At 54.7% G+C, this 27,940-nt stretch overlaps 3 protein-coding genes and 1 long non-coding RNA gene across 57 annotated transcripts in view; 3 read left to right on the top strand and 1 right to left on the bottom strand.

Annotated features, from left to right (window-relative positions):
* Window positions 1-371: 371 nt before the first annotated feature.
* RPL36 (ribosomal protein L36) lies at window positions 372-1,622 on the top strand. The gene is made up of 4 exons (XM_081499612.1): window positions 372-407; window positions 587-681; window positions 1,284-1,418; window positions 1,492-1,622. The coding sequence occupies exons 2-4, from the start codon at window positions 589-591 to the stop codon at window positions 1,579-1,581; spliced, it is 318 nt and encodes a 105-aa protein (XP_081355738.1). The 5' UTR covers window positions 372-407; window positions 587-588; the 3' UTR covers window positions 1,582-1,622.
* Window positions 1,623-1,745: 123 nt separating this feature from the next.
* LONP1 (lon peptidase 1, mitochondrial) lies at window positions 1,746-20,732 on the bottom strand. 5 transcript variants are annotated; one of them, XM_081499510.1, is made up of 19 exons: window positions 19,837-20,037; window positions 19,592-19,725; window positions 15,915-16,003; window positions 15,240-15,359; window positions 13,205-13,436; window positions 12,947-13,008; window positions 12,631-12,760; window positions 12,161-12,244; window positions 11,166-11,386; window positions 9,669-9,807; window positions 8,934-9,112; window positions 7,687-7,774; window positions 7,182-7,304; window positions 6,986-7,102; window positions 4,805-4,945; window positions 4,257-4,422; window positions 3,356-3,588; window positions 3,115-3,279; window positions 1,746-2,097 (listed from the first exon to the last, which is right to left on the bottom strand). In XM_081499510.1, exons 1-19 carry the CDS (start codon window positions 20,021-20,023, stop codon window positions 1,921-1,923), a joined length of 2,787 nt encoding a protein of 928 aa, XP_081355636.1. In that variant the 5' UTR covers window positions 20,024-20,037; the 3' UTR covers window positions 1,746-1,920. The 5 variants fall into 5 exon arrangements, with proteins under 5 accessions (XP_081355636.1, XP_081355637.1, XP_081355638.1 ...); XM_081499511.1 differs by having other exon boundaries at window positions 19,592-19,707; window positions 19,900-20,037; XM_081499512.1 differs by having other exon boundaries at window positions 19,592-19,721; window positions 19,934-20,037.
* Window positions 4,826-6,542, top strand: LOC145509917 (uncharacterized). Its single transcript, XR_014056553.1, has 2 exons — window positions 4,826-4,939; window positions 5,696-6,542. It is a non-coding gene; the product is annotated as an uncharacterized LOC145509917 (long non-coding RNA).
* A 102-nt stretch (window positions 20,733-20,834) lies between the features above and the next one.
* CATSPERD (catsper channel auxiliary subunit delta) overlaps window positions 20,835-27,940 on the top strand; it is a 41,126-nt gene continuing 34,020 nt past the window's right edge. For 10 of the 50 annotated variants that reach the window (XM_081499545.1, XM_081499532.1, XM_081499534.1 and 7 more), the window contains exons 1-4: window positions 20,977-21,058; window positions 23,792-23,846; window positions 25,712-25,788; window positions 26,604-26,676. In XM_081499545.1, coding sequence (XP_081355671.1) covers window positions 20,985-21,058; window positions 23,792-23,846; window positions 25,712-25,788; window positions 26,604-26,676 — 279 coding nt within the window. In that variant the 5' untranslated portion in view covers window positions 20,977-20,984. Of the gene's footprint in view, window positions 20,910-20,976; window positions 21,084-21,217; window positions 21,325-23,410; window positions 23,537-23,633; window positions 23,769-23,791; window positions 23,847-25,711; window positions 25,789-26,603; window positions 26,677-27,940 lie in introns of those variants that run through there. The other 40 variants (XM_081499556.1, XM_081499558.1, XM_081499547.1 and 37 more) reach the window with 14 other exon arrangements.

Genomic DNA, 27,940 nt, shown 5'->3' with positions numbered 1-27,940 from the left:
CGGAGGAGCCTGGGGGGCTGCAGTCCATGGGGTCACTGAGTCGGACACGACTGAGCGACTCCACTTTCACTTTCATGCCCTGGAGAAGGAAATGGCAACCCACTCCAGTACTCTTGCCTAGAGAATCCCAGGGACGGGGGAGCCTGCTGGGCTGCCGTCTATGGGGTCACGCAGAGTCGGACACGACTGACGCGACGCAGCAGCAGCAGCAGCAGCAGGGGTAAATTAGCTGGCTTTGGGTGTCTGTTCGCGCATGCTCAGAAAGCCCGCAGGGACTTCTCCAAGCCGCCAGGGGGAGCCCGAGCTATTCTTGCCTCTCTGGCCCGCTCCTCCCGCGAGCTGTTAGATATCCCAGAGTTCCGCTCGTCGGAGGCCCTTCCGCCGCGGCAGCCATTGTAGGACAACAGGTTAGTGAACTCACTCGCTAGTAGCATCCGTTGCCATCCGGACTCTGGGGGGGTCCCAGGCAGCTCGAGGGATGGCTGAGTGTAGCGAGCGAGCCCGTGGGAGCCGAAGCGCGGGGTTCCAGGTGGTGGGGACCCAGCCGGAGCTCACCCACATCCCTTCTCTCCTTTCCTGTCCGCAGCCATGGCTCTGCGCTACCCCATGGCCGTGGGCCTCAACAAGGGTCACAAGGTGACCAAGAACGTGGGCAAGCCGAGGCACAGCCGCCGCCGCGGGGTGAGTACCAGGGCGCGGGGTTAGGGAGTAGGAAGCCTTCCGGGCGGAGGGCAGGGCCTGGGCAGAGGCTCCCGGAGCGCCGTCGGGGTATCGAGGGCCGGGGGATCCCTGGTGTTTTAAGCACGGGGAAAAGGAATGTGAGGCTGACCAGAGGAGAGAGTGGAAATGCTGGTTACCCGCCTGTGTGTTCCCGTTTGCTGCGGACGCCCACCGGGGCCACGTACCAGGACCCTCCCCCGCGCCGTGGATTCGGAAGCTGAGTCGGGAGGGACGTGAGAGCGGGTTTTGACGCATGAGCAGGAGTTTGTCGAGTAGGAAGGTGTATGGATCCGGGTTGAAACGTGGAGGGAAAGTGGATTCCTTGATTTCCGTGTTGAGGAATCTTGGCCTCGAGGGGAGTGGGGTGTATGTGTTTGTTTCTTGGTTAAGCGGCCCCAAATCCACGGTGCCCAGCTTGTGTGCAGATTGACAGTGTTCAGGGTCCCGGGACAGGCCGTGCATGACGCGCCACTTTGATGCCGATGAGAGGGAGTGGGGGGAATCTGGGTTCCGTCGTCGGCAGACCCCTGAAGCCCCGGCCCTGACGCCCCGGTTTCGCGCAGCGTCTCACCAAACACACCAAGTTCGTGCGAGACATGATCCGGGAGGTGTGTGGCTTCGCCCCTTACGAGCGACGAGCCATGGAGCTGCTCAAGGTCTCCAAGGACAAGCGGGCCCTCAAGTTCATCAAGAAAAGGGTAGGTGGGATTCCCGTGCGGGGGCCCGGTCTGGGACTCAGGGCTCAGGCTTACGGCCCTCCTTGCCTGGCAGGTGGGGACACACATCCGCGCGAAGAGGAAGAGAGAGGAGCTGAGCAACGTCTTGGCCGCCATGAGGAAAGCGGCAGCCAAGAAGGACTGAGCCCTTCTCCTCTGTTCACAATAAATCTTGCCAAATACTCAGCGTTTCTGTGCTGCCATTGGAAATTGGAGGGTAGTTCACCGTTGAGAACTGGGGGAGGTCCCACCCCTGGAGCACCCTGGTGAGGTGTGGTGGTGGCAACAAAAGAGGCCACAGCCAAGCAGTACTGGAAACGGTTTTTAATCATAATTAAATACACTGATTTAGTCATAATTAAGATCGGGCTTCCAGTCTCCCCCAAGCTTCCTGGGGCTCAGCTGCCCAGAGCCCCTCCCGGGGTGCAGTTCCGGCCCGGGCCAGGCCCAGGCCCAGCAGTACCACGGGTACCAAGGGCTGCTGTCACCGCTCCACCGCCAGGGCCTCAGCCCTTTCCTCAGGAAAGGCGATGTCAAAGATCTCGCGGTAGTGCTCCACAAAGTGCACCTCCAGGCCCTCGGTGATAAAGGCAGCCAGGTCGTAGAAGTCCTTCTTGTTCTCAGCTGGCAGAATGATGCAGTTTACCCCAGCGCGCTTGGCCTGGGAGGGAGGAGGTGGCCGGTCAGTGTGGAGGAAGGAGAGGGCTGGGCAGGGAGCCAGACTCCTGGTGCCCGCTCTGCCTTGCATAGATGAGGAAACAGGCCCCAGGTACCATCGCCAGCCTCCACTCTGGCAGCCTGGGGAGCAGGGCCCAGGCCTCTGCTCGGGTGCTCTCAGCCCAGATGCTCCCCTACCCCAGATGGGCCTGGGAATGCATGCAGTGTGATGTACATGGTTCCTTAGGTCAATCACAGCACCCACTGCTTTACATTTTGAGGTTTGGCACCTAAAAGTGCATAGGAGCGGTAGGTTCCCACACTGCACGACCTGTTCCTCAGTCTGACTGCTCCTTGGGGGATGGGGGTTCCCATATGCTGCATTAGGGATAGTGGCCCATGGAAGCTCCCACTCTACAGATGAGGAAAGCAAGGCCCACACACCCTGCCTGGGGTGTCTCCCTCATGGGAGTCCCTGGGGGCCACAGTCCCTTTAGGATAGCAGGGTGGAGCATATGAGGGCCAGAACCAAGGTGCCACAGTGAGGTGTCGGGGCTCAGAGAGAGTTGGGCTCTGTTAGGAACCCCTCAGTCCAACACTGAGGGGAAACCCAGGACAAAGGGCTGCCTCCACATTTAACCTACAGCACACCTGGGGAGGAGACTCCAGGCTCTGGACCCTTGTCCCCCTGCATTGCCTGAGCCCAGCCCCCTGCCACTGTCCTGCAGCCACGTTCTCAGTGCTCAGTCACAGTGGGCAGAGATGGAGACCCCAGTCTCAACCTCAAGGAAAGAGCTGAGCCACTGCGGGGCAAGGGGTGGGTAGTCAGGTTGTCAGCTCAGTAGAGGCTCCAGGCCAGGCAACCTGGGTCCAACCTCAAACCCAAAGAGCTTCCTCACTTTTCCCATCTGTAAACAGCCTGTCACCCTGCTTTTTCCCCTGGAGGTGGGGTCAGCCCTGAGTGATGGCTGTGAAGGCCATATGTTGTCTGGGTCTCTTGCTGAACCAGTGCAACACTCACCGCGATGGTCTTCTCTTTGATGCCGCCCACAGGCAGCACCTTGCCTGTGAGGGAGACCTCGCCCGTCATGGCCAGGTTCTGTCGCACTGGCCGGTCCAGAGCCAGGGAGAGCAGGGCCGTGACAATGGTGCAGCCGGCACTCGGGCCGTCCTTGGGGGTGGCACCCTGTGGGGAGACGGGCAGGTGGGCAGGCAGCCTGGCAGATGTGTGACACAGGGCAGGGGACCAGGGTGGGCCTCACCTCAGGCACATGCAAGTGGATGTGTGAGGTCACCAGGAACTTGTTGGAGGGGTCATGCTGCATCAGGAAGGCCCTGGCGAAAGTGTAGGCGATGCGGGCGCTCTCCTTCATCACCTCCCCCAGCTGGCCTGTCACCTCCAGGCTCCCATCCTTGTCCCCCTTGTCGCTGTCGCTGTCACTGTCTCTGTCTCTTGGCCGTCTCAGGGACGTCTCAACAAAGAGCGTGGAGCCCCCTGGGGAATGGGGGGCAGAGCCATGAACCGGGGCAGCCCCAGACTCCAGGACAGCCACCCCCACCACCTGCTCAGCACTTCCCAGGAAAGGGGCCCCTCACTGTTCCTTACCCAGCTCATCCCAGCCTAGAACCTCCTTACCCCTGAGTGCTCACACTGTCCCTGCAGCCACCTCCTCAGGGCAGCAGGTGGAGCTGCAGGCACGGACCGGGTTACACAAAAACCTGAAGATGACCTCTGTGCTGGGCTTCCCCCTGCACCTGCCTGCAGCTCAGAGCCTGCAGGCTCAGGAGCACAGTTCTCAGGAAAGCCCAGATCAGCAGACTCCAGGCCCTCAGCCTACTCCCTCTGACACCCACCCCCTGCCTGCCTGCAGACACGTATCTCAGCTACACAAGCCCCTGAGCTGCTCTCCCACCACCTTGCAGCTCCCAGACCCCAGGGCTAGTGGGCTTAGCGAGGTCACTTGGACAGGAAGGCCTTCCCCGAACCCTCTACCCAGAGCAGGCTCTCCTTCAGGCAAACCTAGGAACTCAAAGCTCACAGGGCGCTGCTGCTGCCTCAGGGTCTCCGGATCAGCCCTGCACACTCCTACCAGCAGGGAAGGGCGTTCAAAGCACCCCACGGTGAGCACGCCCACCTCTCCTGGGGGTGCAGAGGACACTCACCCATGGCCGTCCAGGCCAGGCCCATGACCACACCAGGCGGCGTCACGTCATACATGCGCTCCACTGTGAACACTGGCTTCCCCACGAAGTCCTGCAGGTTCTCGGGCGTCACCTCCACAAACTCAGCCTCACCGCTGACAATCTTGTAGGCAGACTTCCGTAACACCTGTTTGGGCGTGGTGGGCTGGGGGGTGGCCAGGCCACAGGACCATCCCGTCCCCAACCTGACCCCAGCTCACCTCCCCTCGCTTTTTAACTTTTCACAGTTGTGGTAAAGCACACGTGACCTAAAACTATCTTAACCACTCGTAAGCATACAGCTCGGTGGCAAAAGTGCACGAGTGCTCGTGTCCAACCATCCTTCTAGAACCCTCAGATCATTAAGCACTCAATCCCTGTTCCCCAGCCCCAGCCCTGACCCTACCATCTACTTCCTGTCTGGCTGTGACTCCTCTGGGCACCCACTGTGGCATGTGTCCCCTGTCTTGCTGGACCCACTTTAGCCATCACGGCCCCAGGCTCCATCCGCTGCTGGGCAAGCGGCTCACCTTCTCCACCTGCTTCTGCAGGTTGCGGACACCACTCTCCCGGCAGTACTGCTTGATGAGGAGGGTCAGCACGTCGGACGACAGCTTGGCCTTGCTCTCATCCAGGCCACAGAGGGCACGGGCCTGAGGAACCAGGTACCGCTACAGGGAGGAGGAGAGCTGCCGTCAGGACCCCCAGGGCCCCTCTGAGACCCCCCCCACCCAGCCTTCCAAGACCCCTGACTGGGTATGAGGTCACCGAGGTAGACCCTGGGCCTGCCCTGAGGAGCCCGTCCGCTGGGGGTCCTCTAGCAATGACAGGGTGTCAGGAAGGCTGCTCCAGGAGGCCAAGCCTAAGCCAAGACCCAAAGGGTGAGGAGTCAGCGAGGCCAGGACGTGAGGTGCAGGTAGCGAGCCTGGCGGGTGCCAGGATCCTGAGCAGAGGGCTTGGGACCTGCAGACACCGGCCTGCCACCTCCACATGCTCCCAAGGCTCCAGCCTCTGCTCCTGCTGCATCCTCTGTCCGGATCTCACTCCTGCCCTCCCTCCAGGTGTCATCATAGGTGCCTCTTCCTCCAGGAAGGCCTCCTTGATCCCCTAGACTTGCTCCTCATACAGAGACTGGTTAGTGGCTGCTGCCCAGTACAGGCGGGGATGGGGAGCAGGTCACAGGCTCCAAGGTCACTCCTGCCACACAGCAGTGGCCAGACAGTCAGTCCTGAGCCCCGACCACAGGCCTGATGCATCCCATAGTCCTCATCTTCCTCCTTCAGGGGCTTGAAGGAAGCCCTCCACCCACTCCTCCAAGCCTGCCCCTCCTCTGTCCCGTCGAGTCTCCAGGCTGGGAGGAGTCCAGCACCCCTGCCACCACCTCAGCCAAGAGCTCTTTTTCTCACCGCCCACCCCCCCAGGGCACACAGAGACTGGGAGCCAGCTCGTCACAGCTGCAGAAGGCCCAAGGGGACGAGTTCACTCAAGCCCCTTCTAGAAAGAGAACACTACGTTAGGAATACAGTCTTTTGGAAAGGAAGCCCGGCTTTCCTGACTGCAGGTTAGCGAAGCCGCCACGCCCCCGAGCACAAGAAGGGAAGGACCCCCCCCACCCAGGAAAACCTTACACAGGTGCAGGCAGAGGCCTGAACCTTGGGTGAGCCTGGGACCAGGGAAAGGCCAGGCAGGCGGTCGCAGAACTGGGAACCACGGCCTCCCTGTAAAGCCCACAGCTGCAAGTGACCGGGCCTGGACACCAGCCACATGTGTGACATAAAAGGCGGGGGCTTCCTATGAGAGCTGAACTCAGGACCCCAAGACAGGGAGGGGCACTGAGGCCATGGGTAGGGCTGTGCTGTGTTCAGCACTGTGCCCACAGAGGTGTCTCCTGCTCTTGTTCTACGGCCTGTGGTGTTGGGACACAGGCGAACTCCCATGCAAGCGCTTCCAAGACCTGTGGGGCTTCCCAAGTGACAGGGACAAGAAGAGCAGCCCTTCTTATTCAGGAAAAGCCCCTCCTAGAACACTAAGAATAACAAGGTGATTATTAGCATACCTGGCTGAGGGCCAGAAGAACCACCCGAGAGACTGGAGGAACAGAAGTTTCTGCCCCCAGGGAGGGGAGGGGGCTGGGGGGCTAATCACACACAACCAAGGATCTGATCAATAACCTGAGAAATGGACCCTTCCCCACACCTTGGCCCAGTGTCTCTTTTTTGGCTGTTCCCTGGTTGAATCCTTTATAATAAACCGGTAACAGTGAATAAACCCATTTCTTGATTCTGTAGGCTGTTCCAGCAAATTATCAAACTGAGGAGGGGATGGTGGGAACCCCTGACTGACACCCGGTCAGTCTGAAGTGGCCAGGGGCTCGGGTCCTGCATCCAAGCCGGGGGCTGTGCTCTGCTCTGGGCGCTGACCCCGGGTCTCACGCTATTTCTGTACGCTGAGTGTCAAGAGCACACTGACTCACAGGACCCTCAGCGGGAACCGGCAGGTGCAGGGACCCCCACCCCCACCTCAGTGTCAGAGGTGTGACTGGCAGGAGCAGTTCACACCAGCCTCATCTGCTTCTTGTCCTCCCGCCCCATCCCATCTGTCCCTCTGGCACGAGAGCCCCTGAGCAGTACCCTGAGCTCTAGCTAAGGGCCTGGCCCCGAGGGAGCACCTGGCTATTTCCTGAGCTCAGGGCTGGGCTGTGGGTGTCTCACCTCAGCAATGGCGAGCTTCTCTTGGGCCACGTAGCCTGACACGTTGATCATCTCCATGCGGTCCCGCAGTGGCTCGGGGATGGTCTCGGTGATGTTGGCCGTGCAGATGAACAGCACCTGGGGGCGGGGCTGTGAGGTGCAGGGGGACAGGGCGCCCACCCCTCCCCGCTGGCCCAGCTCTGGGCGGGACACGCACCTTGGACAAGTCCACGGGCACGTCCAGGTAGTGGTCCAGGAAGTTTGCATTCTGCTCAGGGTCCAGCAGCTCAAGCAACGCAGACGAGGGGTCGCCCTGGTAGCCCCGGCCAATCTTGTCCACCTGAAGGGGTGGGAGTGGGCGGGGGTATTGGCCCCTGTCCTGACCCAGTGCCTACTCACCAGACACCCCAATGGGAGACAGACCCAGGGGTTGGGGCAAGCTGGAGAAGAAGGAAGAGCAGGGGGGCCGGCATGACCGTGAGGCTGTGGCAGGGACGGCGCCCTCCAGGGCAAGGGCGCCAGTGTCAGGAGGCAGCCTGGGAGCAGCAAGGCCACCCCATGACTCTGGCGCCATGGGAACCGCAGGGGCTATGGTTTCACCTTGAACACAGACTCCGTCTGCTCAAGGCCACCTGGAGCTGGGGGCCAGGAAGGCCCAGGGCCACGTCCAGCCTCGGGGAGGGGTGTGCACCCAGCCAGGCACGCCCCCCAGCCCCACGCACCTCGTCTATCAGGACCAGGGGGTTCTCCGTCTTGGTCTTCTTCAAACACTGGATGATCTTGCCCGGCATGGCGCCCACGTACGTCCGCCTGGGGAAGAGGGCAAGGCGGGGCGGTGGGTGCCCCAGCACCTGGGCTAGCCACACTGGCGCCTGAGGCCCAGCTCCCTGGAGCTCTGGGACGCCCAAGTGCCCCCGAGAGCCTCCCAGAGGAGACACAGGGAGACACACACAGCGTGGCAGAAGATAAATGCTTCCGTGCTGTGCAGGTGGGCAGAGCACTAGATCACCCTGATACTGGAGTGTCCATCCCCCAGCTCAGGCAGGAAGGGCAGGGAACAGGTTCCAGCCAAGTTTCACTCAGACTCATCCCCCTAGATAGCAAAACCCAGCCTGCATGGCCTGACTCAGCAGAAGGAGAGAGTGGGGAGCAGCTGGGGCCTGTGGCAGCAATGTCTCCGATGCCTGGGTCCCCGGGGTCACCAGGCCCAGGGCTCAGCCCCAGCCAGCACATGCTTTCAGGAGGACTGCTGCCAGGAAGACCTGCAGGTCCCAGTGTCCAGGACTGTCCGTGTTTTTAGAAAAACCAGAAAAGTAACTCAGACACAGATTTAACCCTTCTTTGAACACCACCAGATAGAAGTATGCTCCAAGTCAGCTCGGAGCAGACACTCATGGATCTGTTGTGCTTGTGTCTCACTGAGCCAGGCTTTTCAGAGACCCACCCTCTGCAGAGGCCAACAGGGCGGGATGCCCTGGAACACAACACCCTGAACGTCCCGCTGAAGGGTGCCATGCACAGACCAGGTGGCTGTAAGAGCCTGCACACGGGGCACACCAGCCCCTACTCTGCACCTGACAAGGGAGGAAAGAACCCAAGACAGGCCCTGAGTCTTCACCGGGGAGACCTCCCACTCTAGTGCCCAGGCCTGAGGCCACAACACAGCTCCTGAACTTGGGCCAGTGTTGTGGGGAGTTGAGCTGGTGGGATGCGAGCTAGAGCCATGCAGCTGTCTACTGACAGCCCAGCCGAGGCTCTCCCAGTGACTGAGAAGCCAAGATTTTGAGCAAATGTTTGAGCACCTTGATCGAGCCGGGCCTGAAGTCGATCAACACCTTTTCAGTTACCATCTCCTGTGTGCAGTTTGCTGCTTGTCCCCATCATGATACCAGAGCAGGAACAGAACCAGGAAAAGGAAGGCTGACAGGAGGAAAGGTGAGTTCTGGGGGTTGGGGGGGGGCGGGCCTACCTGTGCCCCTTGATCTCGGCCACATCTGTCATGCCTCCAACACTAAAGCGGAAGTACTCCCGGTTCAGGGCACGGGCGATAGAACGGGCGATGCTGGTCTTGCCCACGCCCGGAGGGCCGTAGAAGCAGAGGATCTTGCCCTGGGTGGAGCCCCGGAGCTGGCTGACGGCGATGAACTCCTGTGTGCAGAGGTGACTGGATGAGACAGTGCCAGACTTTCTGCAGGGCAAGGGGCCCCACCTGGCCTGAGGCTCCCCATGGCCAGGCACCTGGGGCTGCGGGAAGGAACAGCGCCTGGCCTGGAGGGGCCAAGCGGACCAGACTGTGATTTGTCACAGGGAGGAAGAGCCTGTGGCACCAACAGGACGAGCAGGCGCCAGGGGACGTGGGGACTGACTGTGGGGGTGACCCCAATGCCAGGCCCACCAGCCCTCGGCCAGATGCCTCTGTCACGTTTCCTCCTCTCATGAGCGCGATTTTTATCCCCCTGGTGGATCTGTGAGCCCTGGGCAGCCGCTGACACCTCTGAGCCACTCCCAACACTGGTGCCTCAGGCCCCTGCTGATGCCACTCCAGCCTTGCCATGGCCAAGCCCCTCCCAGACCCTAGACTCACAGGGGGCTCCTCTGGGCCTACCCAACTACACAGGGGGAGTCCCGGATCCCAGACAGGAGGCCCCCCATGCACGTATGAGGATGTGGGCCAGGGCGGGGGTTTGAGGGGGGGAGGCCTCACCAGGATGCGCTTCTTGACGTCCTCCATGCCGTAGTGGTCCTCCTCCAGCACCGCCTGGGCCCGCGCCAGGTCTAGGTTCTCATTGCTGTACTTGCCCCACGGGATAGACGTCAGCCAGTCCAGGTAGTTGCGGGTGACGCTACCATGGGACAGATGAGAGCCGATGAGCCGGCCCTGCGAGCCGCCTGACTTCCCAACTGCACACCCACGGCGCTGGGACCCATGCACCCAACACTGGAAGTACACAGAGGACGCTAGACAAGCTGGCCCTCTGGGGTGCAAGCATGCCTCACCTACTGCTCCAGGCAGACCCCGTGTGTTTTATGCCATGAAGGTCTGTACTAACCCTGCCTCAGCAGGTGATAAAGTACTTCTTAATTAAAGCATGTAACATACTTTTTTGTCCCGAGGTATGCCTGTATGGGCGTGGCTCCTGGCCCAGAGGCTCAGTGAGCATGGGGACGGCTCAGAGTCCCACAGCTCAGGAGGGGCCAGCGATGAGGTCAACCTGACCCAGCGCAAGTGGGGAAACTGAGGCCTGGAGCTGTGACCCGGGAACAGAGGAACCCCCTCTTAAGGGGCCTGAGGAGAGGCAGGCAGGAAGGGCAGAGTCAGAGGAGGAGCTGGACAACAGAAGCAGAGGTGGGAGAGACGTTCTGAAGAAGGATGGGCTGGGAGCCGAGGAATGTGTCCGAGAAGCTGGAGGAGGCTAGAAACGATTCTCCCCAGGTCTCCAGAAGGAACCCATCCTTTTCGTCACACCAGAAATGAGGGTCCCTGCCTCCAGACAGGAAAAGCAGTCTGTGCTGTCTGGGGCACTGCGTGTGTGGCCCACGCTGATGTGAGCCTGGGGAATGCACTGCTGCCCCAGGGAGAGGCGCTGAGGGTATCTCTGGTGTACAGGCCTGCAGCATCTGGGACCAGGGAGCCCCAGGGTCCCTGAGCAAGAGACCAGACCCCACCAGACACCCTGATCAGACAGGGGCCTAACACAGCAGCCCGGGAAGCCCGCCCCTCTGAGGAGCTGTCCCAGAGCAGCGCCCAGGCAGAGTCAGAAGCATCACGTGGTGCCCTGACCCCTTAGCAGCCACCCTGACCCCCAGCCAGCATGTGCAGGAGGACAACAGCCAGGCAAGACCTGGCCCCCAGGAAGACACTCGTTTCCAGACTCTCAAAGCCGCCAGAGGAGACCAGGGGACAGAAGGTCAGGGGAGGGGCTGGCCTTGGGGCACTGGCTCTGGGAACTCCTGGTCCTAATGGGTGGCATGGGCTTGCAGCCCAACATCCCTGGCTTCAAATCCATCCCCATCTACCAGCCCAGGGGCAGGGGCACTGATTTAACTTCTCCAAGCCGCGATTCCTTCATCTGTGAAACAAGGGCGACAGAGACCTGGCCCCCAGAGGAACCACAAGAATATGCCCGAGGGCCCCCCACTGTCCTGGCCTTCCAGGGTCAAATCCTGGCCGCACGCACCAGGCCCCTCAGCACTTGCTCACTTGAACTCGGAGGAATGGTTGTCCAGCAGGCCCAGCTTGCTCAGCTCCTCATCCACCACGTCCATGACGTGCTTGGGGACCACGAGCTCCTTGAGCCGCTCACGGAATTTCTCCTCGATGGCGTCCTTGTCATCCTTCTCCAGGCCCAGCTCCTTCTTGATGATCTTCAGCTGCTCCTGCAGCAGGTACTTGCGGTGTGTCTGCTTGATCTTCTCCTCTACCTATGGGGCCCAGGCCACTGTCAGACCAGAGAGGGAGCCGAGGCCCTAGTGGGCCTGCAACATCCTTGGGACCCAAGAGACAAACCTGGGGCACCCAACCTCCAATGCCCCTCACCTTCAACCTGGAGTCCCCCGCACACAGGTCTCGCGATAAGTGACCCCAGCTTCCAAGGGAGGAAAGGATCCACCTTTCAGTCCTGGTTACAACCAGGGAAAGCCGGACCTGATGCCAGCATGTCCCCCACACTCGTGAAAGTGGTATCAGCCTCTCTCTAAAAGCTGACACAGCGGGACACAGGCTCAACACTGGCACCTGCCCCGGGTCCTGCTGCCCTGCACTCTTACACATTGACACGTGCCTCATGGCTTTTCCAATAAAAGATGTAATATGACTTTTTTTTCCTAACATAGAATCAAGTGATACGACGGCCTATGTTGGAAATGAATCTAAAATAAGAGTATTTGTATAACTAATTCACTTTGGTGTATGGCAGAAACTAATACATCACTGTAAGTCAACTATACCCCAGTAAAAATTTTATAAAAAACTAAATGATAAAAGTGACCTAAATCTGGAAAAGGTAAACGGATAGTCCGAGCAGCAAAGGTAGGCCTCCATCAGCCGAGTATGGGAAAGTCCCTTCAACCTGTCCCCAGCTACCTCCCAATTTCTAGGTTTCCCCCAGAGCTCCCTGGACAGTCAGGGGCCTCTCACTCTGCACACAGCTCCTGGCCCCAGTGTGATGTTGCCACGGGTTCACAGCTTCTGCTCACCTCCCGGCCCAGGCGCTGCTGCAGCTTGCTCAGTTCAAACTCCTTCTTGAGAAGGGACAGGGCCTTATATAGCCGCTTTGGAATCTGCCGAGAAAGGGAAGATCATGTGTGCGGGCAGAGGGCTTGGGGGCAGGGGAAGCAGGGCACAAGAAGTATGAACCCTGGAAGGTGGACAGGCCACGCCTCCCCAAATCCGAGAGGCCTGCCCCCTCGGACCCAGGGCTCCAGCTGCACCCTGTGGGCCTGCAGGCTGTGGGGACCAGGATGTTAGCAGAAGCACTGCTTCTAATGTTGAGTCTGGGGACAACCCAGACACACCACCCACTGAATGATGGGCACCGCCCAGTAGGACCCCACGCGGCCACTACCAGGGGTCGGAGGCAGACAGAAGGAGGCGGACTAACGTGAAACCGCCCCACAGCAGGGCCCAGGAGCAGCAGCCGGTGGGGGAGGCCCCTGGCCACACTCACGTTGGTTTCCTCCAGGACTTCCTGCAGCTCGTGGGACTCAGCCCCTGTCAGCGCTGCGCCCATGTCGCTCAGGTAGATGGGGTTGTCCACCACCCTGTGGCCAGCCTGCATCATCTGCAGCACTGACTCCCTGCAAGGGACGCAGGCGCTGCACCAGGGCACCGCCAGCCACGGCGGCCACCCCTCCTGACACGCCCTCCCATCTGCCAACAACTGAAGCGTGAAGCCGCTTTCCCCACCTGGGCTGTGTCAGGAGCCCCTCGAGGAGGACATGCCCAGGCCAGCCCCGGCCTGCAAGAGAGTGCACGAGACCAACCTGTAGAGTGGGTTCAAGGCGATGATGTCCCTGATGGTCTTCACGATCTCCGCAGTCAGTGCCTAGTGAGCAGGGAAGCCCCGAGTGTGGGTCACCGGACCAGAGGGCGCTGCAGCCCCCGAGCCCCTCCCCTCTGGCTTGGACCCGGTTCCTCCACAGCAGCTGAGGCCCGGGCCCAACTCCCACATGCCAGCTGCTGGCTCCTCCCAGGACTCCTAGGGGAACACAGCCCTCTGCCCCCCATACCCCTGCGCTCACCTTCACCTCCTCTGTGACCTGGAAGTCCTCATGGGCCACATTCTCCACCTCCACCATGAGCACCTCGCCAGCGGGGCTGGGACCAGGCCCCACCACCACCTCCAGCGGCCGCTTGGTGGCCCCGTCCTCTTCTGCCTCTTTCTTGCCCCGCTTGGGCTTCTTGCGCAGCTTCTGCTTGTTCTCGCCCTCAGGCTCCTCGGGCTCTACCTCCAGCTGTCGGTTGATGTGAACCCTGAAGACGGGAGGAGGGGGTAAAGCCACCACCATGAGGGGGTTGGGGGGTCCTGCCTGCACGCTACTCTGCAGTGTCCATGACTGAAGGGCCCGCTGGGCCCAGACCCTTGCAGCCACCAGGCCTGAGGCTCGCTGCTGTCTCAGAACCCAAGAACCTCCACCCTCGGACTCTAGCCGACCCATCCATTCCAACACCTACTGCCCTCCAGGAAAGAAGAAGCCAGTGGCAGCCCGCCTCCAGTGCACCCCACAGTGGCTCCTGCACACCGTTCAGGTTCAAGGGCTCTCCCTGACCACTCCACGTGAAGTCCAGCCCCACCTGCACAAACGCCCAGCACTGCCCTCCATCTTTGCTTCCTCCACAAAGCACCTGCCACCATCAGAATTCAGCTTATGACCTGTTCTTCCCACTTGGGGTGAGCTCCCCAAGGTGGGTCCCTCACCTGCTGCTCCACTCACACCCAAGGGCCCAGCAGACAACAGGCCGGGTGTCACTGATGTGCTGGCTCCTTTCTACCATGCAGGGTAACTGACGACAGCACCCCCTTAGAAAGCAGACCTGAGAACTACCAGGGGTGCGAACTCAGTGCCCAGCAGACACCACCAGGGTGCACAGAGAAAAGGCAGTGGGGATTCGGTGAGCCCTGAGGTGACCTGGCCTCAGATGTCAGCAGGACTCACTCTACAAGGCACCCTGCAGGTGAGCAGGGCAGTGAGGAGCTGCCCCTGTCTTTATTAGTTCTGGTTGCATCTCATCCTTTTTCTCCTGAGCCATGACTCCTCCCAGGAGACAAAGGGGCATCCTCTTCCCTAAAACAGACTCTAACATGAAGACGGGCATTGGGAATCAGTGCAGCCACCTGCACAGTCCACAGATGCGCTGCCGGCCCAGACTGTTTCCCGGATGCGCTCTGCAGGGTGACAGAGAAAAAGGCTCCATGGGACTTCCCTGGTGGTCCAGTGGCTAAGACTCCTCGCTCCCAATGCAGGGGGCCTGGGTTTGATCCCTGGTCAGGGAACTGGATCCCACATGCTACCACTTAGACCCAGCAGAGCCAAATAAATATATTTCTTTTAAAGACTGTAAGAAAAAAAGGACAGAGGGCTCTTCTCAAGTCAACAAACCCCCACGAGCATCTTCAGTGAGAGGCTTTTCCGAACACTTACAGCCTTAATGGCTAGTGACTCTGAAAGCTCTCCCACGTGCACAGGATACCTTTGACAAGAGTCTCATCTTGGGAGACCAATGTTCCCTGGAACACGTGAAAAACTAGTCTGTTTCTTCCAGCTTCAGTCCAGCTCATCTTATGGTTTTTCTTAATTAGCCATAATAACACAGGCGGTTAGACTGGGCTTACAGATGTGTGGAGCCCTTCGGCAGAGCGGAGGCAGAGGTACTCTGGTGAGTGAAAAGCCACAACCTGGGGCTTCCCTGGCGGTCCAGTGGTTAACACTGCTTCCTCTGCAGTGGGCCTGGGTTCCACCCCTGGTTGGGGAACTAGATCCCGAATGCCATGCGGCACAGTCAAGAAAAATCCCAACAAACAAACCAAAAAAATCCCGCAACCTGCCGAGTTGAATGGAGTTGCAGATATGGGCGCCAGCGGGATGGTGGGCCAACACTCAGACGTGGGAGACACAGCAACGTGCATCTTCCATTTTGTGGTGCTTTGTGGACTAACAAATGTGAGAGACGCCTTCTCCCTGACCACCCAGAGTACTGCTTTAAGAGAAGGGCCCTGAGATTGGGGATGGGGGCCCACCTCCAGCTGTGGCCACACCTCCCGTCCCGCCCCTGCACCTCCGGTGTCCCATGACGATCATGCGCAGCTTGTCCCCCAGGTCCTGCATTTCGTGGATCTGCACGAACGTCCCTGTGTGGTAGATCTCATCCAGGCTCTCGACCACGTCGGACTCATTGCTGAGGGAGAGGAACACGGGGCACGTGGGCACAGGTGCTCTGGCTCTCTCAGGAGCAGAGAAACACCGATCCTGGCCCTGACCTCCTGGTTCCTACTGGCACTCTGGGATGCAGGGTCACTGCACACAGGCAGGCAGGGCCATATGGAACCTGGCCTTCCGTTCCATACCGCCTCTTTCGGAGCCGGCCTAGAACGTGCCTTCTGACTCCAAAGGGTAACTAATTCCTACTCAGAAGTGAGGTGGACGAGTCCTGAGCCCCCACACCTGCCCACCTAGCTCTGCTCTGAAGTGGCCTCGCTCTGGTCTGACACTCGGGGTCCCTGAGGTTAATTTCCCCCCACCTGAACTACACACAAGGCCCAGGGCTCGGGGTGGAATCTTCAGCCCAATCTAAAAAGGGGTCTTTTTAGCTCTTGGTCTTGTCCCCCGTAGGTTTTGCTAGGTTTGTTTCAGGTCAAGGGCCAGAGGTCTAGGCTACTCTACCGATTGGGTTCTGTAGGGAGCTACATTCCAGGGTGTTCTCAACAAAGGGTGAGGGGGAAATTACACTTACTTGTCATCTTTCTTTAGAAAGACGCCGGCATACGGCTGGGCAAGGCGGACTTTCCTTCTAAGCAGCTCCACCAGCTTCTTATTTTTAACCTAGTATGACAACAACCCCAAAGTGAAACACAGGGTAGGTTTTTCTGGCTGATGTTTTGACAGCAGCTCTACCATTTTCAGTGTAACACTCTGGAGATGCACTAATCTGATCCAGGACTAACCCACATGGTCCAAGAACTCCTGAACCAAAAAGAAAAGAGAGGACGAGTGTGGAGAATGGAGGGGGGCAGTACTGGCAAGCCACACTCCTTAGTTTTTTTCCCTCTTGCTAAAAGGAAAACTCAAAGGAGATGAACAGCCAGAGCCAAGAAATTGATTTCACATCCCCTTCCCAGAGCTGGTTCCAGGGGGAAATGCCTTGGCTTGAAAGTCTAAACCCTCTGCTCTTGTCAGAAGGACGACGGTAAATGTGCATAACTCAATTGTGACACACTCCACAGGCTAATTTACTCCAATTTTCACGGACAATTATCCCAACCCCATCTATAGCCCATATATTGATCATCCGACCCCACCCCCCTCAATCACAGCGCATTCTCAAGTCGTTTTATTGGCAGGTAGAGGGCTCATGTTTCCCAGGAAACAGCTGCTGGGGAGGAGCATAGGTGTCCTTAGGGCTCAAACAATTCCCTTCAAGCCCCTGTTCATTCCCAGGCCAGACCTGAACTCAACTTAATGGCCCTCAAACTTTGGCACGAAACACAATCATCTGGAGGGTTTTTTTTTTTCAGAACATACGCCTGGGCCCCAACCTCATCTGCTGGGGGCTGGAGTGGGCCTGGGAGTCTGCATTTCAAGTGAGCTCCCAGGGGATGCCGCTGTTTCAGGGACCAGACTTTAAGAAGCAGTGCTAGCTCACCCCATGACCACATGGTAGGGGGATTCCTGATACTCTAAAGGCATTCTTTCCAGGATAAAGGCCCATGACATCCATCAGGAAGGTACCTGACCCACCCAGACTTAAGAGTCACTGGCCTACACTCAGAGGCCACTGATAAGGAGACGCTACTGGGGCAAGTTAGCCACAGACAGGGTCAACTTCAACATCAAGAGTAATCCCAACTTTGCTAACAAGTTCAGAAATACTTATTGAGTACTCTGGAAGCTCCCAATTTCTCCTCTGTTAACAGCTGACTGCTGCATCTTTATTTTGACCACACTGCACAGGATTATAGTTTCCTGACCAGGGATCAAACCTGTGCCCCCTGCATTGGAAGCACCTAGTCTTAACCAGTGGACCACCAGGGAAGTCTCCTGACCCTTGCATCTTAACACCTGTCCCCTCCCTTTGGCAAGACTCCTTTTCCTTATTTGCAAGGTAACAGCAGTAGAATTGGAGGAGAAAATGGCAACCCACTCTCAGTATTCTTGCCTGGAAAATCCCATGGACAGAGGAGCCCAGCGGGGTACAGTCCATGGGGCAGCAGAGGGTGTGACACAACTGAGTGACTGAGTACAGCAATAGAAAATACTCCATGTGAGTTCCACAAGCCAGCCTCACACCATCTGCATCAACTCCTATAACCCTCTCGGCTAGCCCTAGGTGGCAGACAGTTTCTCTTGAAAGAATCTTATCCCTGCTTGGGCACTGGGGACAGGAGGCAGGTGCCACTTTGCAAGGCTGAGGGGACCATACCTGCCAAACAGTCCTGGCCCCAGAGGCCTGGAGGGTAGAGGACAGCTGGCAGTGGGAGACAAGGATGAAAAAAAGACCCACAAGGGTCATCTCTGAAGTGTCAGAAGCACAGCATGGAGGAAACAGCAGCCACTTCTTATGAAGGTGTATGAAGCACCAGGCATGGTTCTAAGTCCCCTACACGTGACCTCATTTACCTCCCACCACAGCTCTAAGAAATGAGGGATTGCCCATTTCACAGATGAGGCAATGGAGGCCCAGAGAACAGCTTGCCCAAGGCTATCAAGCTGGGGGCAGAGGGACCAGGATATGAACCCCCAAGGTCTGGCCTTAGGGCCTGCCAGTAATCACTATTTACCATCAGAGAATGCCCTTGGAAAGGCAGCTCAGACGCACGTATCAGCAGTTCTGGGGTGGAGATGTCTTTCTGTCCCCTGCTTGCTGACTGAATGCTGTCCCTCTGCTTTCCAAGGGATCCCTGAGATTTATGCAGCAAAGATGGGACTGTGAGGGGAGGAGGGTGAATGCAGACAAGGCTGACTCATTGTATGACCTTGCTTAGACAGTTAACAGATAACCTCCTCCACAGACTTGTTTCCACATCATTAAAGAAAAGATGGGGGCGGGTGGGGAAGAAAGCAGGCATTCAGGTTCTTCCTACTCTAAAAACTCAAGGTCCGGACTTCCCAGACGGTCCAGTGGTTAAATATCCACCTGCCGATGCAGAAGACACAGGTTCAATCCCTGGTCTGGGAAGATCCCACATGCTGTGGGGCAACTAAGACCAAGAGCATCTACTGAGCCCACACTCTAGAGCCCGTGCTGTGCAACAAGAGAAGCCACTGCAGTGAGAAGCCCTCAAAATGCAACGAAGGGTAGCTCCTACTTGCCACAACTAGAGAAAACCCGAGCACAGCAACAAAGACCAAGCACAGCCAAAAAGTAAATTAAAAAAAAAAAAAGTTCAAGTTCCTTGCACTCTTGCTTTTTATTACATCACCCTGGTCCACTCGCCCCACCCCCTAAGCCATGACTCTTACTGTCTCTTCCACCAGTATGTAAGTTCCTGAGGCAGAGGGCTGTGTCTAACCTGTTCTGCTGAATCCTCAGCTTGCTACATGGTAACAAGTCAAGAACATTCTGCATGCCTGCTTGCTCAGTCCAGGCATGTCCAATTCTTTGCGACCCTATGGACTGTAGCCCAACAGGCTCCTCTGTTCATGGGATTCTCCAGACAAGAATACTGGAGTGGGCTGCCATTTCCTCCTCCAGGGGGATCTTCCCCACCCAGAGATCCAACTCACGTTTCCTGCAGTGTAGGCGAATTCTTTACCACTTCGAGGCACCCTGGAAGCTCCAAGAACACTCTACTGAATGAATAAATCCCTGAGAACATCCTCCTGCCACCTTCCTCCTAAAATTCCTCTACAATCTCTCGCTCAATCATTCTCTGTACTACTTATGGCCTCCTGATACAGAATTAACTTACTACTCTTCCTTATGTCTCTCGAATCCCCGCTGGAACCTAAGCTCCAAAGGCAGGAACGTGTGTCCGTTTTGTTCACTGCTGTATCCCTTAGACTTACAACCGCACCTGGCCCATGACCTCAACGAACGTATAATGAAGGTATGAGGGAGGCATATCGCCCTGGGGGATAGTGTCACACAACTGCTACCAAGACCCGCAGAAAAGTAACGGAGCGGCAAGACTGTTCTGATCCTTCCCAGCACCAAATTTCTATTACTGGGAGTCTATTGGATAATCCTAAGCTCACTGGATTCAACTCTCCTGAAGGGATCTGAAAGGGGAAAGAATCTAGGTCAAGTTCATGAAGTTAGTGCTGAGAAGACTAGTACTCGAACTCCAGGCCTTGGAGAAGCTTCGCTCCTGGAAAAAGTTGCTGGGGTATGAAGGTGGTAAATGATCCCTCGGTCCAACCCGCTGCTTGCAGACGTAGGGAAACGGAGGCCTAGGGCGGGGCGCTCATTACCTCAACAATCTTGATAAAGCGCGGGAACACTGGGTTGCGAGTAACGGCGATGAGCGGCAGGTGCGGGAATACGTCCGGGATCATCATCGGCGTCAGCGCCGTTATGACAGGGCCCTCTCCGCCGCCCGCGCTGCCTCCCATGCCCGAGGTCCCGTCCTCTGCGCCGCCCTCGGGGGCACCCTCGCCTCCCGAGAAGGCGCCGCTGCCGCTGCGGTTGTTCGCCTCCCAAAGTCCCCGCCAGTGGCCCGCGGCCGCGGGGCTTTGGCCCCACAGCGCCCAGGGAGGCGAGGCGTCGCAGGCCCTCCGGCCTCTGGGCAACCAAGCTCTGGCTGCAGTCGGGACCCGCCCCCCGGCGGCGGCCAGTAGCGGCCGCCGAAGCGCCCAACACCTTGCAGCTCCCCACAGCCGCACACAGCCTGTGCCCCCCGCCATGGCCCGGCCATCCTGGCGGCGCGTAAGACTTGCGTCATTTCCGCGGGCCCGGCTGGAGCGCACGTGACGGCCGGCGCGTGTCTGGGTGCCCGCGGGAGGGGTGGCCGGAAACGGACGGCTCTGGGGGCGGGACAAGGAAGACTGGAGGCGGGGCCTACACGGAGAGGAGCTAGAAACTTTGAAGCTTCCTCGTCGCATGCACCTTTTCCGATCTCGTAGCCATCGTGTTTGAACTGTGGTGTTGGAGAAGACTCTTGAGAGTCCCTTTGGCTGCAAAGATCAAACCAGTCAGTCCTAAAGGAAATCAGTCCTGAATATTCGTTGGAAGGACTGATGCTGAAGCTCCAGTACTTTGGCCACCTGATGCGAAGAACTGACTCGTTGAAAAAGACCCTGATGCTTGGAAAGATTGAAGGCAGGAGAAGGGGACGACAGAAGATGAGATGGTTGGATGGCATCACTGACTCGATGGACATGAGTTAGGGCAAGCCCCGGGAGTTAGTGATGGACAGGGAAGCCTGGCGTGCTGCAGTCCATGGGGACTCGCAGAGTCGGAGACGACTGAGCGACTGAACTGACCCGAGCCAGCGTGTTCAAGGCTCCTTCGAATCGCAGGGAGGGCTGTGGACACGCATGATGGCTCCTAGAAAGAAAACGGTGGCTGCAAGCGCAGCTTTGGCGAGTGGACAACCCACTCCAGACAGGTTTAGGAACTTGGGAGACACGCGCATGCTCTGACTCTGGACGCGTCACGATTGGTGGATTCAGGTTTCCTCGGAGACGCTAAGTGCTCGCGTAAACTGTAGCCTATGGGCCGCCGTGTGCGCATGCCCAAGCGCTGGGGAGCTTGTTGAGAAGGTCCGCTTCGGGCTTTCTGGGGAGCAAGGTGCGCATGCCCAGACTGTGAAAAGACTCCCAGTGGCGGTTAAGTCCGGGTATTGGCGGCAACGGCCAGAGCGAGATGCTGGTGTTAATGCTGGTGGCGGCGACCACCTTTCGTCTCTGCCCGCTGGTCAGAGCTCAGCCGCTGTGCCGGTGGGGCTGCCCTTCCGGGCCTGGGGTACTGCCAGGGGTCGGGGAGGGGGCAGACTCATCCCTGGGCGCAAACTAGGAAAGATGCACCGCTCCCCAACCTCATTGAGGATTCCTAGCTTACTTGATACCCACTCTTCTCTCCCACCTCATGCCTTCCAGCCCATCACCAAGCCCTCTCATTGCCACTTAAAGACTTGAGCCTGATTCCGGTGCCTTCAAGCCACCTCCGCCACCACTACCCTGGGCTGTGCCTGGCAGCCAAAGAGGTTGTTTGTAAACGAATCTGACCTTGTAATTCCCCTTCCCTGTTGCACCCAGCATAAAGACCAATTTCCTTGCGCAGCCTTCGTTTCCTCGCATGGTCTGGCTCAGGGTTCCTCAACAGCGCTGCTGACATCTAAGGCCAGATCACTCTCTGGGGTGGGATCGTCCTGTACATTGTAGGATGTTGAGCAGCGTCCCCGGCCTCCATCCACTCAATGCCAGTAGTACCTCGTTCCCCAGACTTGACAGTCAATCAAATGTGTCTCGGCATCACCAAGGGTCCCCTGGGGATGTGACAACCACTGATGTGGCCCCTGCCCACCCCTGAATCACTGCTCCCAGCCACCGGTCCCTTGAGGAACGGGGGAGACTCGGCGCCTGCTTCTCCCTCTGCCTGGGACACTTTGCTTCCAGATTTTCTCCGTGACTTCTTCATTCAGATACCGACTTAAATAGTACACTCCTTTATTTAAATACCCCCCCTCCCCTATAGCTGCTGCTTCCTATAAATCACTAACTTCTGTTACAGTTATCTTATCTGTTGCTGTAAGATATTAACTCCATGGGGTATTGACTGTTATTCACTCCTTGCCCAAAATGTTTTCAATTTCAGTAAATGTTAGATTAGTAAATATCGTAGGTGAGGTGCCACGGGCACTGGACAGATGCTAAAGCCCAGTTCCAACCCTCAGGGAACTCCTGCCAGTAATAGGCTGTACAGTCAGAGGGGCCTGTTTGCTGATGAAGTAGAGAATGTGTATTTCTGGTGAATGGTCCCATTTGATCATTGCAACAAATTTCACAGCAGAGTGATTTCTTAACCTTACTTTATAGAAGTCAAAACATACCCAGTGAAATTAAAGACACACTTGCTTTTAATAGGGCAGTGGGGAGTAAGACTTTCAGGTAAGACTTGCTAGCTGGATGTGTCTCAAAGTCTGCAAAGATTGGTTCCATCCAATCCTCCCATTTCCCCACACTCGTTCTCAAAGTGCGGTCCTGAGACAGTAGCATCAGCGCTACCTGGGGATTTGTTAGAACTGCAGATCCCTGAATCTGCTGAGACTCAGCAGTGGCCCAGCAATCTACAGTTTATCAGGACCTCCATGTGCTTCTAACTCACATGCAAGACTGAGAACCTGCTGTAGATGGCAGAATCTTTTTTATTTTTTTCTTTTTTTTAATTTATTTTTTTATTGAAGGATAATTGCTTTACAGAATTTTGTTGTTTTCTGTCAAACCTCAACCTGAATCAGCCATAGGTATACATATATCCCCTTCTTTTTGAACTTCCCTTCCATCTCCCTCTCCATCCCACCCCTTTAAGTTGATATAGAGCTCCTGTTTGAGATTCTTAACCATACAGCAAATTCCCACTGGCTATCTATTTTACATTTGGTAATGTAAGTTTCCATGTTACTCTTTCCATACATCTCACTCTCTCCTCCCTTCTCCCCATGTCCACAAGTCTATTCTCTATGTCTGTTTCTCCATCACTGCCCTGTAAGTAAATTCTTCAGTTCCATTTTTCTAGATTCTGTATATATGCATTAGAATACGATATTGATCTTTCTCTTTCTGACTTACTTCACTCTGTATAATAGGTTCTAGGTTCATCCACCTCATCAGAACTGACTCAAAGGCATTTCATTTTGGGGCTGAGTAATATTCCATTGTGTATATGTACCACAACTTCTTTATACATTCATCTGTTGATGAACATCTAGGTTGCTTCCCTGTTCTTTTGCTAAGTCACCTCAGTCGTGTCCGACTCTGTGCGACCCCAGAGACGGCAGCCCACCAGGCTCCGCTGTCCCTGGGATTCTCCAGGCAAGAACACTGGAGTGGGTTGCCATTTCCTTCTCCGGCAGAATCTTTTTTAAAAAATTTACTTAATTTTTGGCTGTGCTGGATCTTCGTTGCTGCACATGGGTTTTCTCTAGTTGCTGAGAGTGGGCGCTACTCTTCATTGATGTGCGCAGACTCCAGAGCGTGGGCTCAGTAGCTGTGGTGCATGGGCTTAGTTGCTCCCTGGCATGTGGAATCTTTCCAGCCCAGTGTTCAAACCCACATCCTCTGCATTGGCAGGCAGACTTCTAACCACTGGACCACCAGGGACGTCCCAAGAAGTTGCTGTAAACTGGACCAACATTCTCCCAGCCACCAACAACCTCCCATCCCCCTAGCCAAAAACCACCCCCTCAAAATCCAGGAGTAAGTATTCCTAATCTGGAGTCAGTCTGCAAATGACCCTTGATGAGCTCTGAGGAGTTATGTCTCCATTCTTGCCTATACATAAGTCTCTTTCCAGGTGAGGAAGGCTCACTGTTTCATCAGATTCTGCAGGGGCTCCCATAATCCTACAAGCTTCAAGAACTGGTACTGCACCATTAACCCAGAGGAAACCTGGTAGGAGTCACGCTGAATACTGAATAAATACTGACAGGTATTTTCTTGTCTCACCTCTAGTATTCGTACGTTGAGGACAGGAAAGGTGTTTCCTGTGGAAGAGAAAATACAAGGGGTATGTGTCTGGCAACCCACTCCAGTATTCTTCCCTGGAGAATTCCATGGACAGAGGAGCTTGGCAGGCTACATTCCATGGGTTGCAAACAGTCACACATGACTAAGCAACTGACACCTTATGTGGTTCCATGGGCTTCCCAGGTGATTAAGTGGGTAAAGAATCCGCCTGCAATGCAGGAGACTTGGGTTCGATCCCTGAGTGGGGAAGCTGCCCTGGAGGAGGGCATGGCAACCCACTCCTGTGTTCTTGCCTGGAGAATCCCCATGGACAGAGGAGCCTGGTGGGCTGCAGTCCATGTAGTTGCAAAGAGTCTAGACATGACTGAAGCAACTGACCACACACACACATGGCTCCATAGTTAACATGCATTCTTCACTTTTATTGCTGGATCAGAACGAGTATTTCCTAGTATTTCTATGGTGTCAGTATTGTGGCCGGCATAGGATATTACTTTATCTAATCCTTACCATTGCCTTTTGAAGTAGGCAGTAACCTCTCCCATGTCACTAAAATCTATTAATAATTGAGATGAAGTAGACAGAACACACACAGGACTGAGTGACTTTCACTTTCTTTCACTTTCAGACAGAACGAGGGCTTCCCAGGTGGCACTAGTGGTAAAGAACCAGCCTGCAAATGCAGGAGATATAAGAGACATTGTTCAATCTCTAGGTCAGAAAGATCCCCTGGTGGAGGGCATGGCAACCCACTCCAGTATTCTTGCCTGGAGAATCCCATGGACAGAGAAGCTACGGTCCATAGAGTGGCAAAGAGTTGGACATGGCTGAAGTGACTTAGCACAACAGTATAAGACAGAACAAAGCCAGAAGCTGGAGTTGGGTTTAAAACTCAGATCATCTGAGTTTTTATTCAGTGTTCTATATGATTGGAGGGTTAGTTGGTTTTTTTTTTAATATTTTTTTTTTATCTATTTGACTGTACTAGGTCTTACTTGCAGCATGTGGAATCTTTTTTAGTTGAGGCATGAGGGATCGAGTTCCCTTACCAGGGACTGAATCCCAGTCCCCCTGCCTTGGGAGCACAGTCTTAACCATAGACCACCTGACAGGAGGTTTTAAATGCAGACTAGCATAGTAGGCAAATTACTTTGTTTACATGACGTAAACAAAGCAGGAAACTTCCTTTCACCCACATGTGCCTAAAATGCATGAAGAAAAAAATACTTTGTCAGCTCAAATGTGTTTCCCATTGACATTGTGTTATCTCAGAAGTGATGTCAGCACTTGCTAAATAACCAAGTGATTATTTATTAGCAGATTTCTAACTTTTTTTGTCCTCTAGCTTCTCAAATAATGAGTAATCTGTAAACAAATAGCATACACGAGGCAAAGTGATATGGATTATTGTTCTGTGAAACTTTTTAAAGTTCTAATTTTTTTTTTAAAGATTTCATTATTGTTGTTGTGGACCATTTTTAAAGTCTTTATTGATTTGTTGTAATATTGCTTCTATTGTATGTTCTGGTTTTTTGGCCAAGAGGCATGTGGGATCTTAGCTCCCAACCTGGGATTGAACCTGCATGCCCTGCTTGGGAAGGCAGAGTCTCACCCACTGGACCTCCTTGGAAGTCCCTAAACTTTTTGTTTTTGACATAATTATAGATTCACAGCAAGGTACAAAACAGTGCCGAGACATCCCAGGTCCTTTTCACCCAGCTTCTCCCACTGGTGACCTCTAACAAAATCAGATGATAATATCAAATCAGGAAAATGACACAGATGCAGTCCACCTGTCCAACTCAGATTCTACCTTTACAAGTTCCATGTTGCCCACTAGGGAACTGTTTTCATCAGGTGTTTATTAGGATTGATAGGACTAAAATTTTGTGACTCTCTTTCTAGGACCGCCTGTATTTTTCATCTGGGAAAACTCACCTGATTAAGCATCCTTGTAAGAAAAACCTAGCCCTGTATCTAGGGTAAGATATCATTCCCTTCTTTTTATCAAAACATTACATTCACCCTCGTTCTTTGATTATACAAACATTAGGAAAAAAGACAGCTCAGTCCTCTGTTGCTAGATGCTAGCCTACAGGGAGTCCACAGTTGGGGTCCAACTGGAGAGAAAGAGGTGAAAAGATAACTAAAATAGTTACAGTACAGCTTGTCACACAGGCTTTATATAAAGCAGTTATGAAGGGTGCCATTCACAATAGAAACAGAAACTTTAAAATACATAGGAATTAACTCAGTAACTCCTCTCTGTTTAAAACCACAAAATTCTTCCAGAGGGGGGCAAGAGAAAGAGATATGGATAAGGAAACAATATACCATGTTCATGGATGGCCTTTGGCCCCTTAAACGTTACCTGCATAAGGGAACATACTGTTTCTTTTTTTCTGTCACATTCCTGATATGAAAGCCTTTACTTTAGTGGGATGAGAGTGAAATAAAGGATAAACCTGAAGTTCACCCTCAGCAATACAAGCTGGGACTTAATGTACATTTTATATAATTTTTTTTTGATGCAGTCACACTTTTCAGCTAATGTTATTTCAAGAAGTCAAATATCCATGCTACAGAGGTTTACTCATACAAAAATAAATAGATGAGCAATAGCTAAATAAACAATGATAGATAATGATAGGTAGACAGATAGATAAATAAGTCTCTGGTTCCTTGTTAAGAAAGGAATTTTATTTGAATGGAACATTTTTTAAAATGCCTGACATTGTCTTTTTTTCTTTTCTTGGGTGAATTTGTCCTAATTGAAACCTTTTATTGTTTATTTCAGAAGACAAATTTTTCTCACAAAGGACAAGTTTGAGAGTAGTCTCATTCCGTTTTCCATCCCTACATCAATGCAGGTAGTTACGTTGTTGAACAATCTGAGAGATGCTTGAAATAAGTAATACTTAGGGTTAGATATAGGGGCTTCCCTGGTGACGCAGCGGTAAAGAATCTGCCTACTAATGCAAGAGACACAGGTTCAATCCCTGGGTGGAAAAGATCCCCTGAAGGAGGAAATGGCACCCCACTCCAGTATTCTTGCCTGGGAAATCCCATGGACAAGAGGAGCCTGGCAGGTTTTAGTCCCTGGGGTTGCAAAGAGTCCACAACACAACTGAAGTGACTGAGCAGGCACGCAGGGTTAGATATAGTTGGGAAACGCCGTGTGCATACTACTTTGGAGACTTAAAGGCATTGAGATCAATTTCTAATCTGGAAGGAGTGTTGATTCTATTCTGCCCTGACTACAAAAACAGATGCCTCTTTTTCCCTTAAAAAAGAATCAGATGTCTTGCAAGAGCTCTTTATAATTGGTTTTGTGATACATGACATGCACTGATTTTAGAACCTCCCCAAATTACTGTCAACCAAAACAGAAAAACCTGTACCCTCTCAGTAACTATCTTGAGAAATCTGATGGTTAGCACTTATACTCCAGAAGGTTCTACCATCTGTTAAAATATTAATACCAGTTTTTCTGACAGCAAAGTGAAAGTCGCTCAGTCGTGTCTGACTCTTTGTGACCCCATGGACTATACAGTCCACAAAATTCTCCAGGCCAGAATACTGGAGTGGGTAGCTGTTCGCTTCTCCAGGGGACCTTCCCAACCCAGGGATTGAACCCAAGTCTGCCACACTGAAGGCGGATTCTCTACCAGCTGAGCCATCAGGGAAGCCCAAGAATACTAGAGTGGGTAGCCTATCCCTTCTCCAGCAGATCTTCCTGACCCAGAAATGGAACCAGGGTCTCCTGCATTGCAGGCAGATGCTTTACGAGCTGAGCTACATGGGAAGTCCCAGTTTTTCTGATAAGTGACACACTGATCAGTTATGTTCATCATTCATTATTGATGCATTAGGCTTTATCCTCAGAAAAGGTCTTTAAAAAAATATTTACGTACCATAATTTCTGTATCCATTCATCTGTCAATGGACATCTAGGATGCTTCCATGTCCTAGCTATTGTAAAAAGTGTTGACGAACATTGGGGTGCATGTGTCTCTTTCAGTTATGCTTTTCTCAGGGTATATGCCCACTAGTGGGATTGTTGGGTCATACAGTAGTTCTATTCCTAGTTTTTAAAGGAACTGCCATTGTGTTACATATATACAATGGAATATT

The sequence above is a fragment of the Giraffa tippelskirchi genome, chromosome 6, assembly GCF_054371585.1.
Source record: "Giraffa tippelskirchi isolate mGirTip1 chromosome 6, T2T-mGirTip1v1.2.pri, whole genome shotgun sequence".
Taxonomy (NCBI): Eukaryota; Metazoa; Chordata; class Mammalia; order Artiodactyla; family Giraffidae; genus Giraffa; species Giraffa tippelskirchi.
The sequence above is the reverse complement of the archived record's forward strand: the minus strand, read 5'-3'. Positions and strand labels throughout refer to the sequence as shown.

Excerpts from the sequence above, each read along its gene's own strand:
- RPL36 (XM_081499612.1), top strand. The coding sequence starts at position 589 with ATGGCTCTGCGCTACCCCATGGCCGTGGGCCTCAACAAGGGTCACAAG. Across the intron at positions 682-1,283 it reads GGCACAGCCGCCGCCGCGGG|CGTCTCACCAAACACACCAA; the intron begins GTGAGTACCAGG and ends GGTTTCGCGCAG. Across the intron at positions 1,419-1,491 it reads TCAAGTTCATCAAGAAAAGG|GTGGGGACACACATCCGCGC; the intron begins GTAGGTGGGATT and ends CTTGCCTGGCAG.
- LONP1 (XM_081499509.1), bottom strand. The coding sequence starts at position 20,023 with ATGGCGGGGGGCACAGGCTGTGTGCGGCTGTGGGGAGCTGCAAGGTGT. Across the intron at positions 7,103-7,181 it reads TGCCCGTGGACTTGTCCAAG|GTGCTGTTCATCTGCACGGC; the intron begins GTGCGTGTCCCG and ends CCCCGCCCCCAG. Across the intron at positions 2,098-3,114 it reads TCAAAGAGAAGACCATCGCG|GCCAAGCGCGCTGGGGTAAA; the intron begins GTGAGTGTTGCA and ends CCTCCCTCCCAG.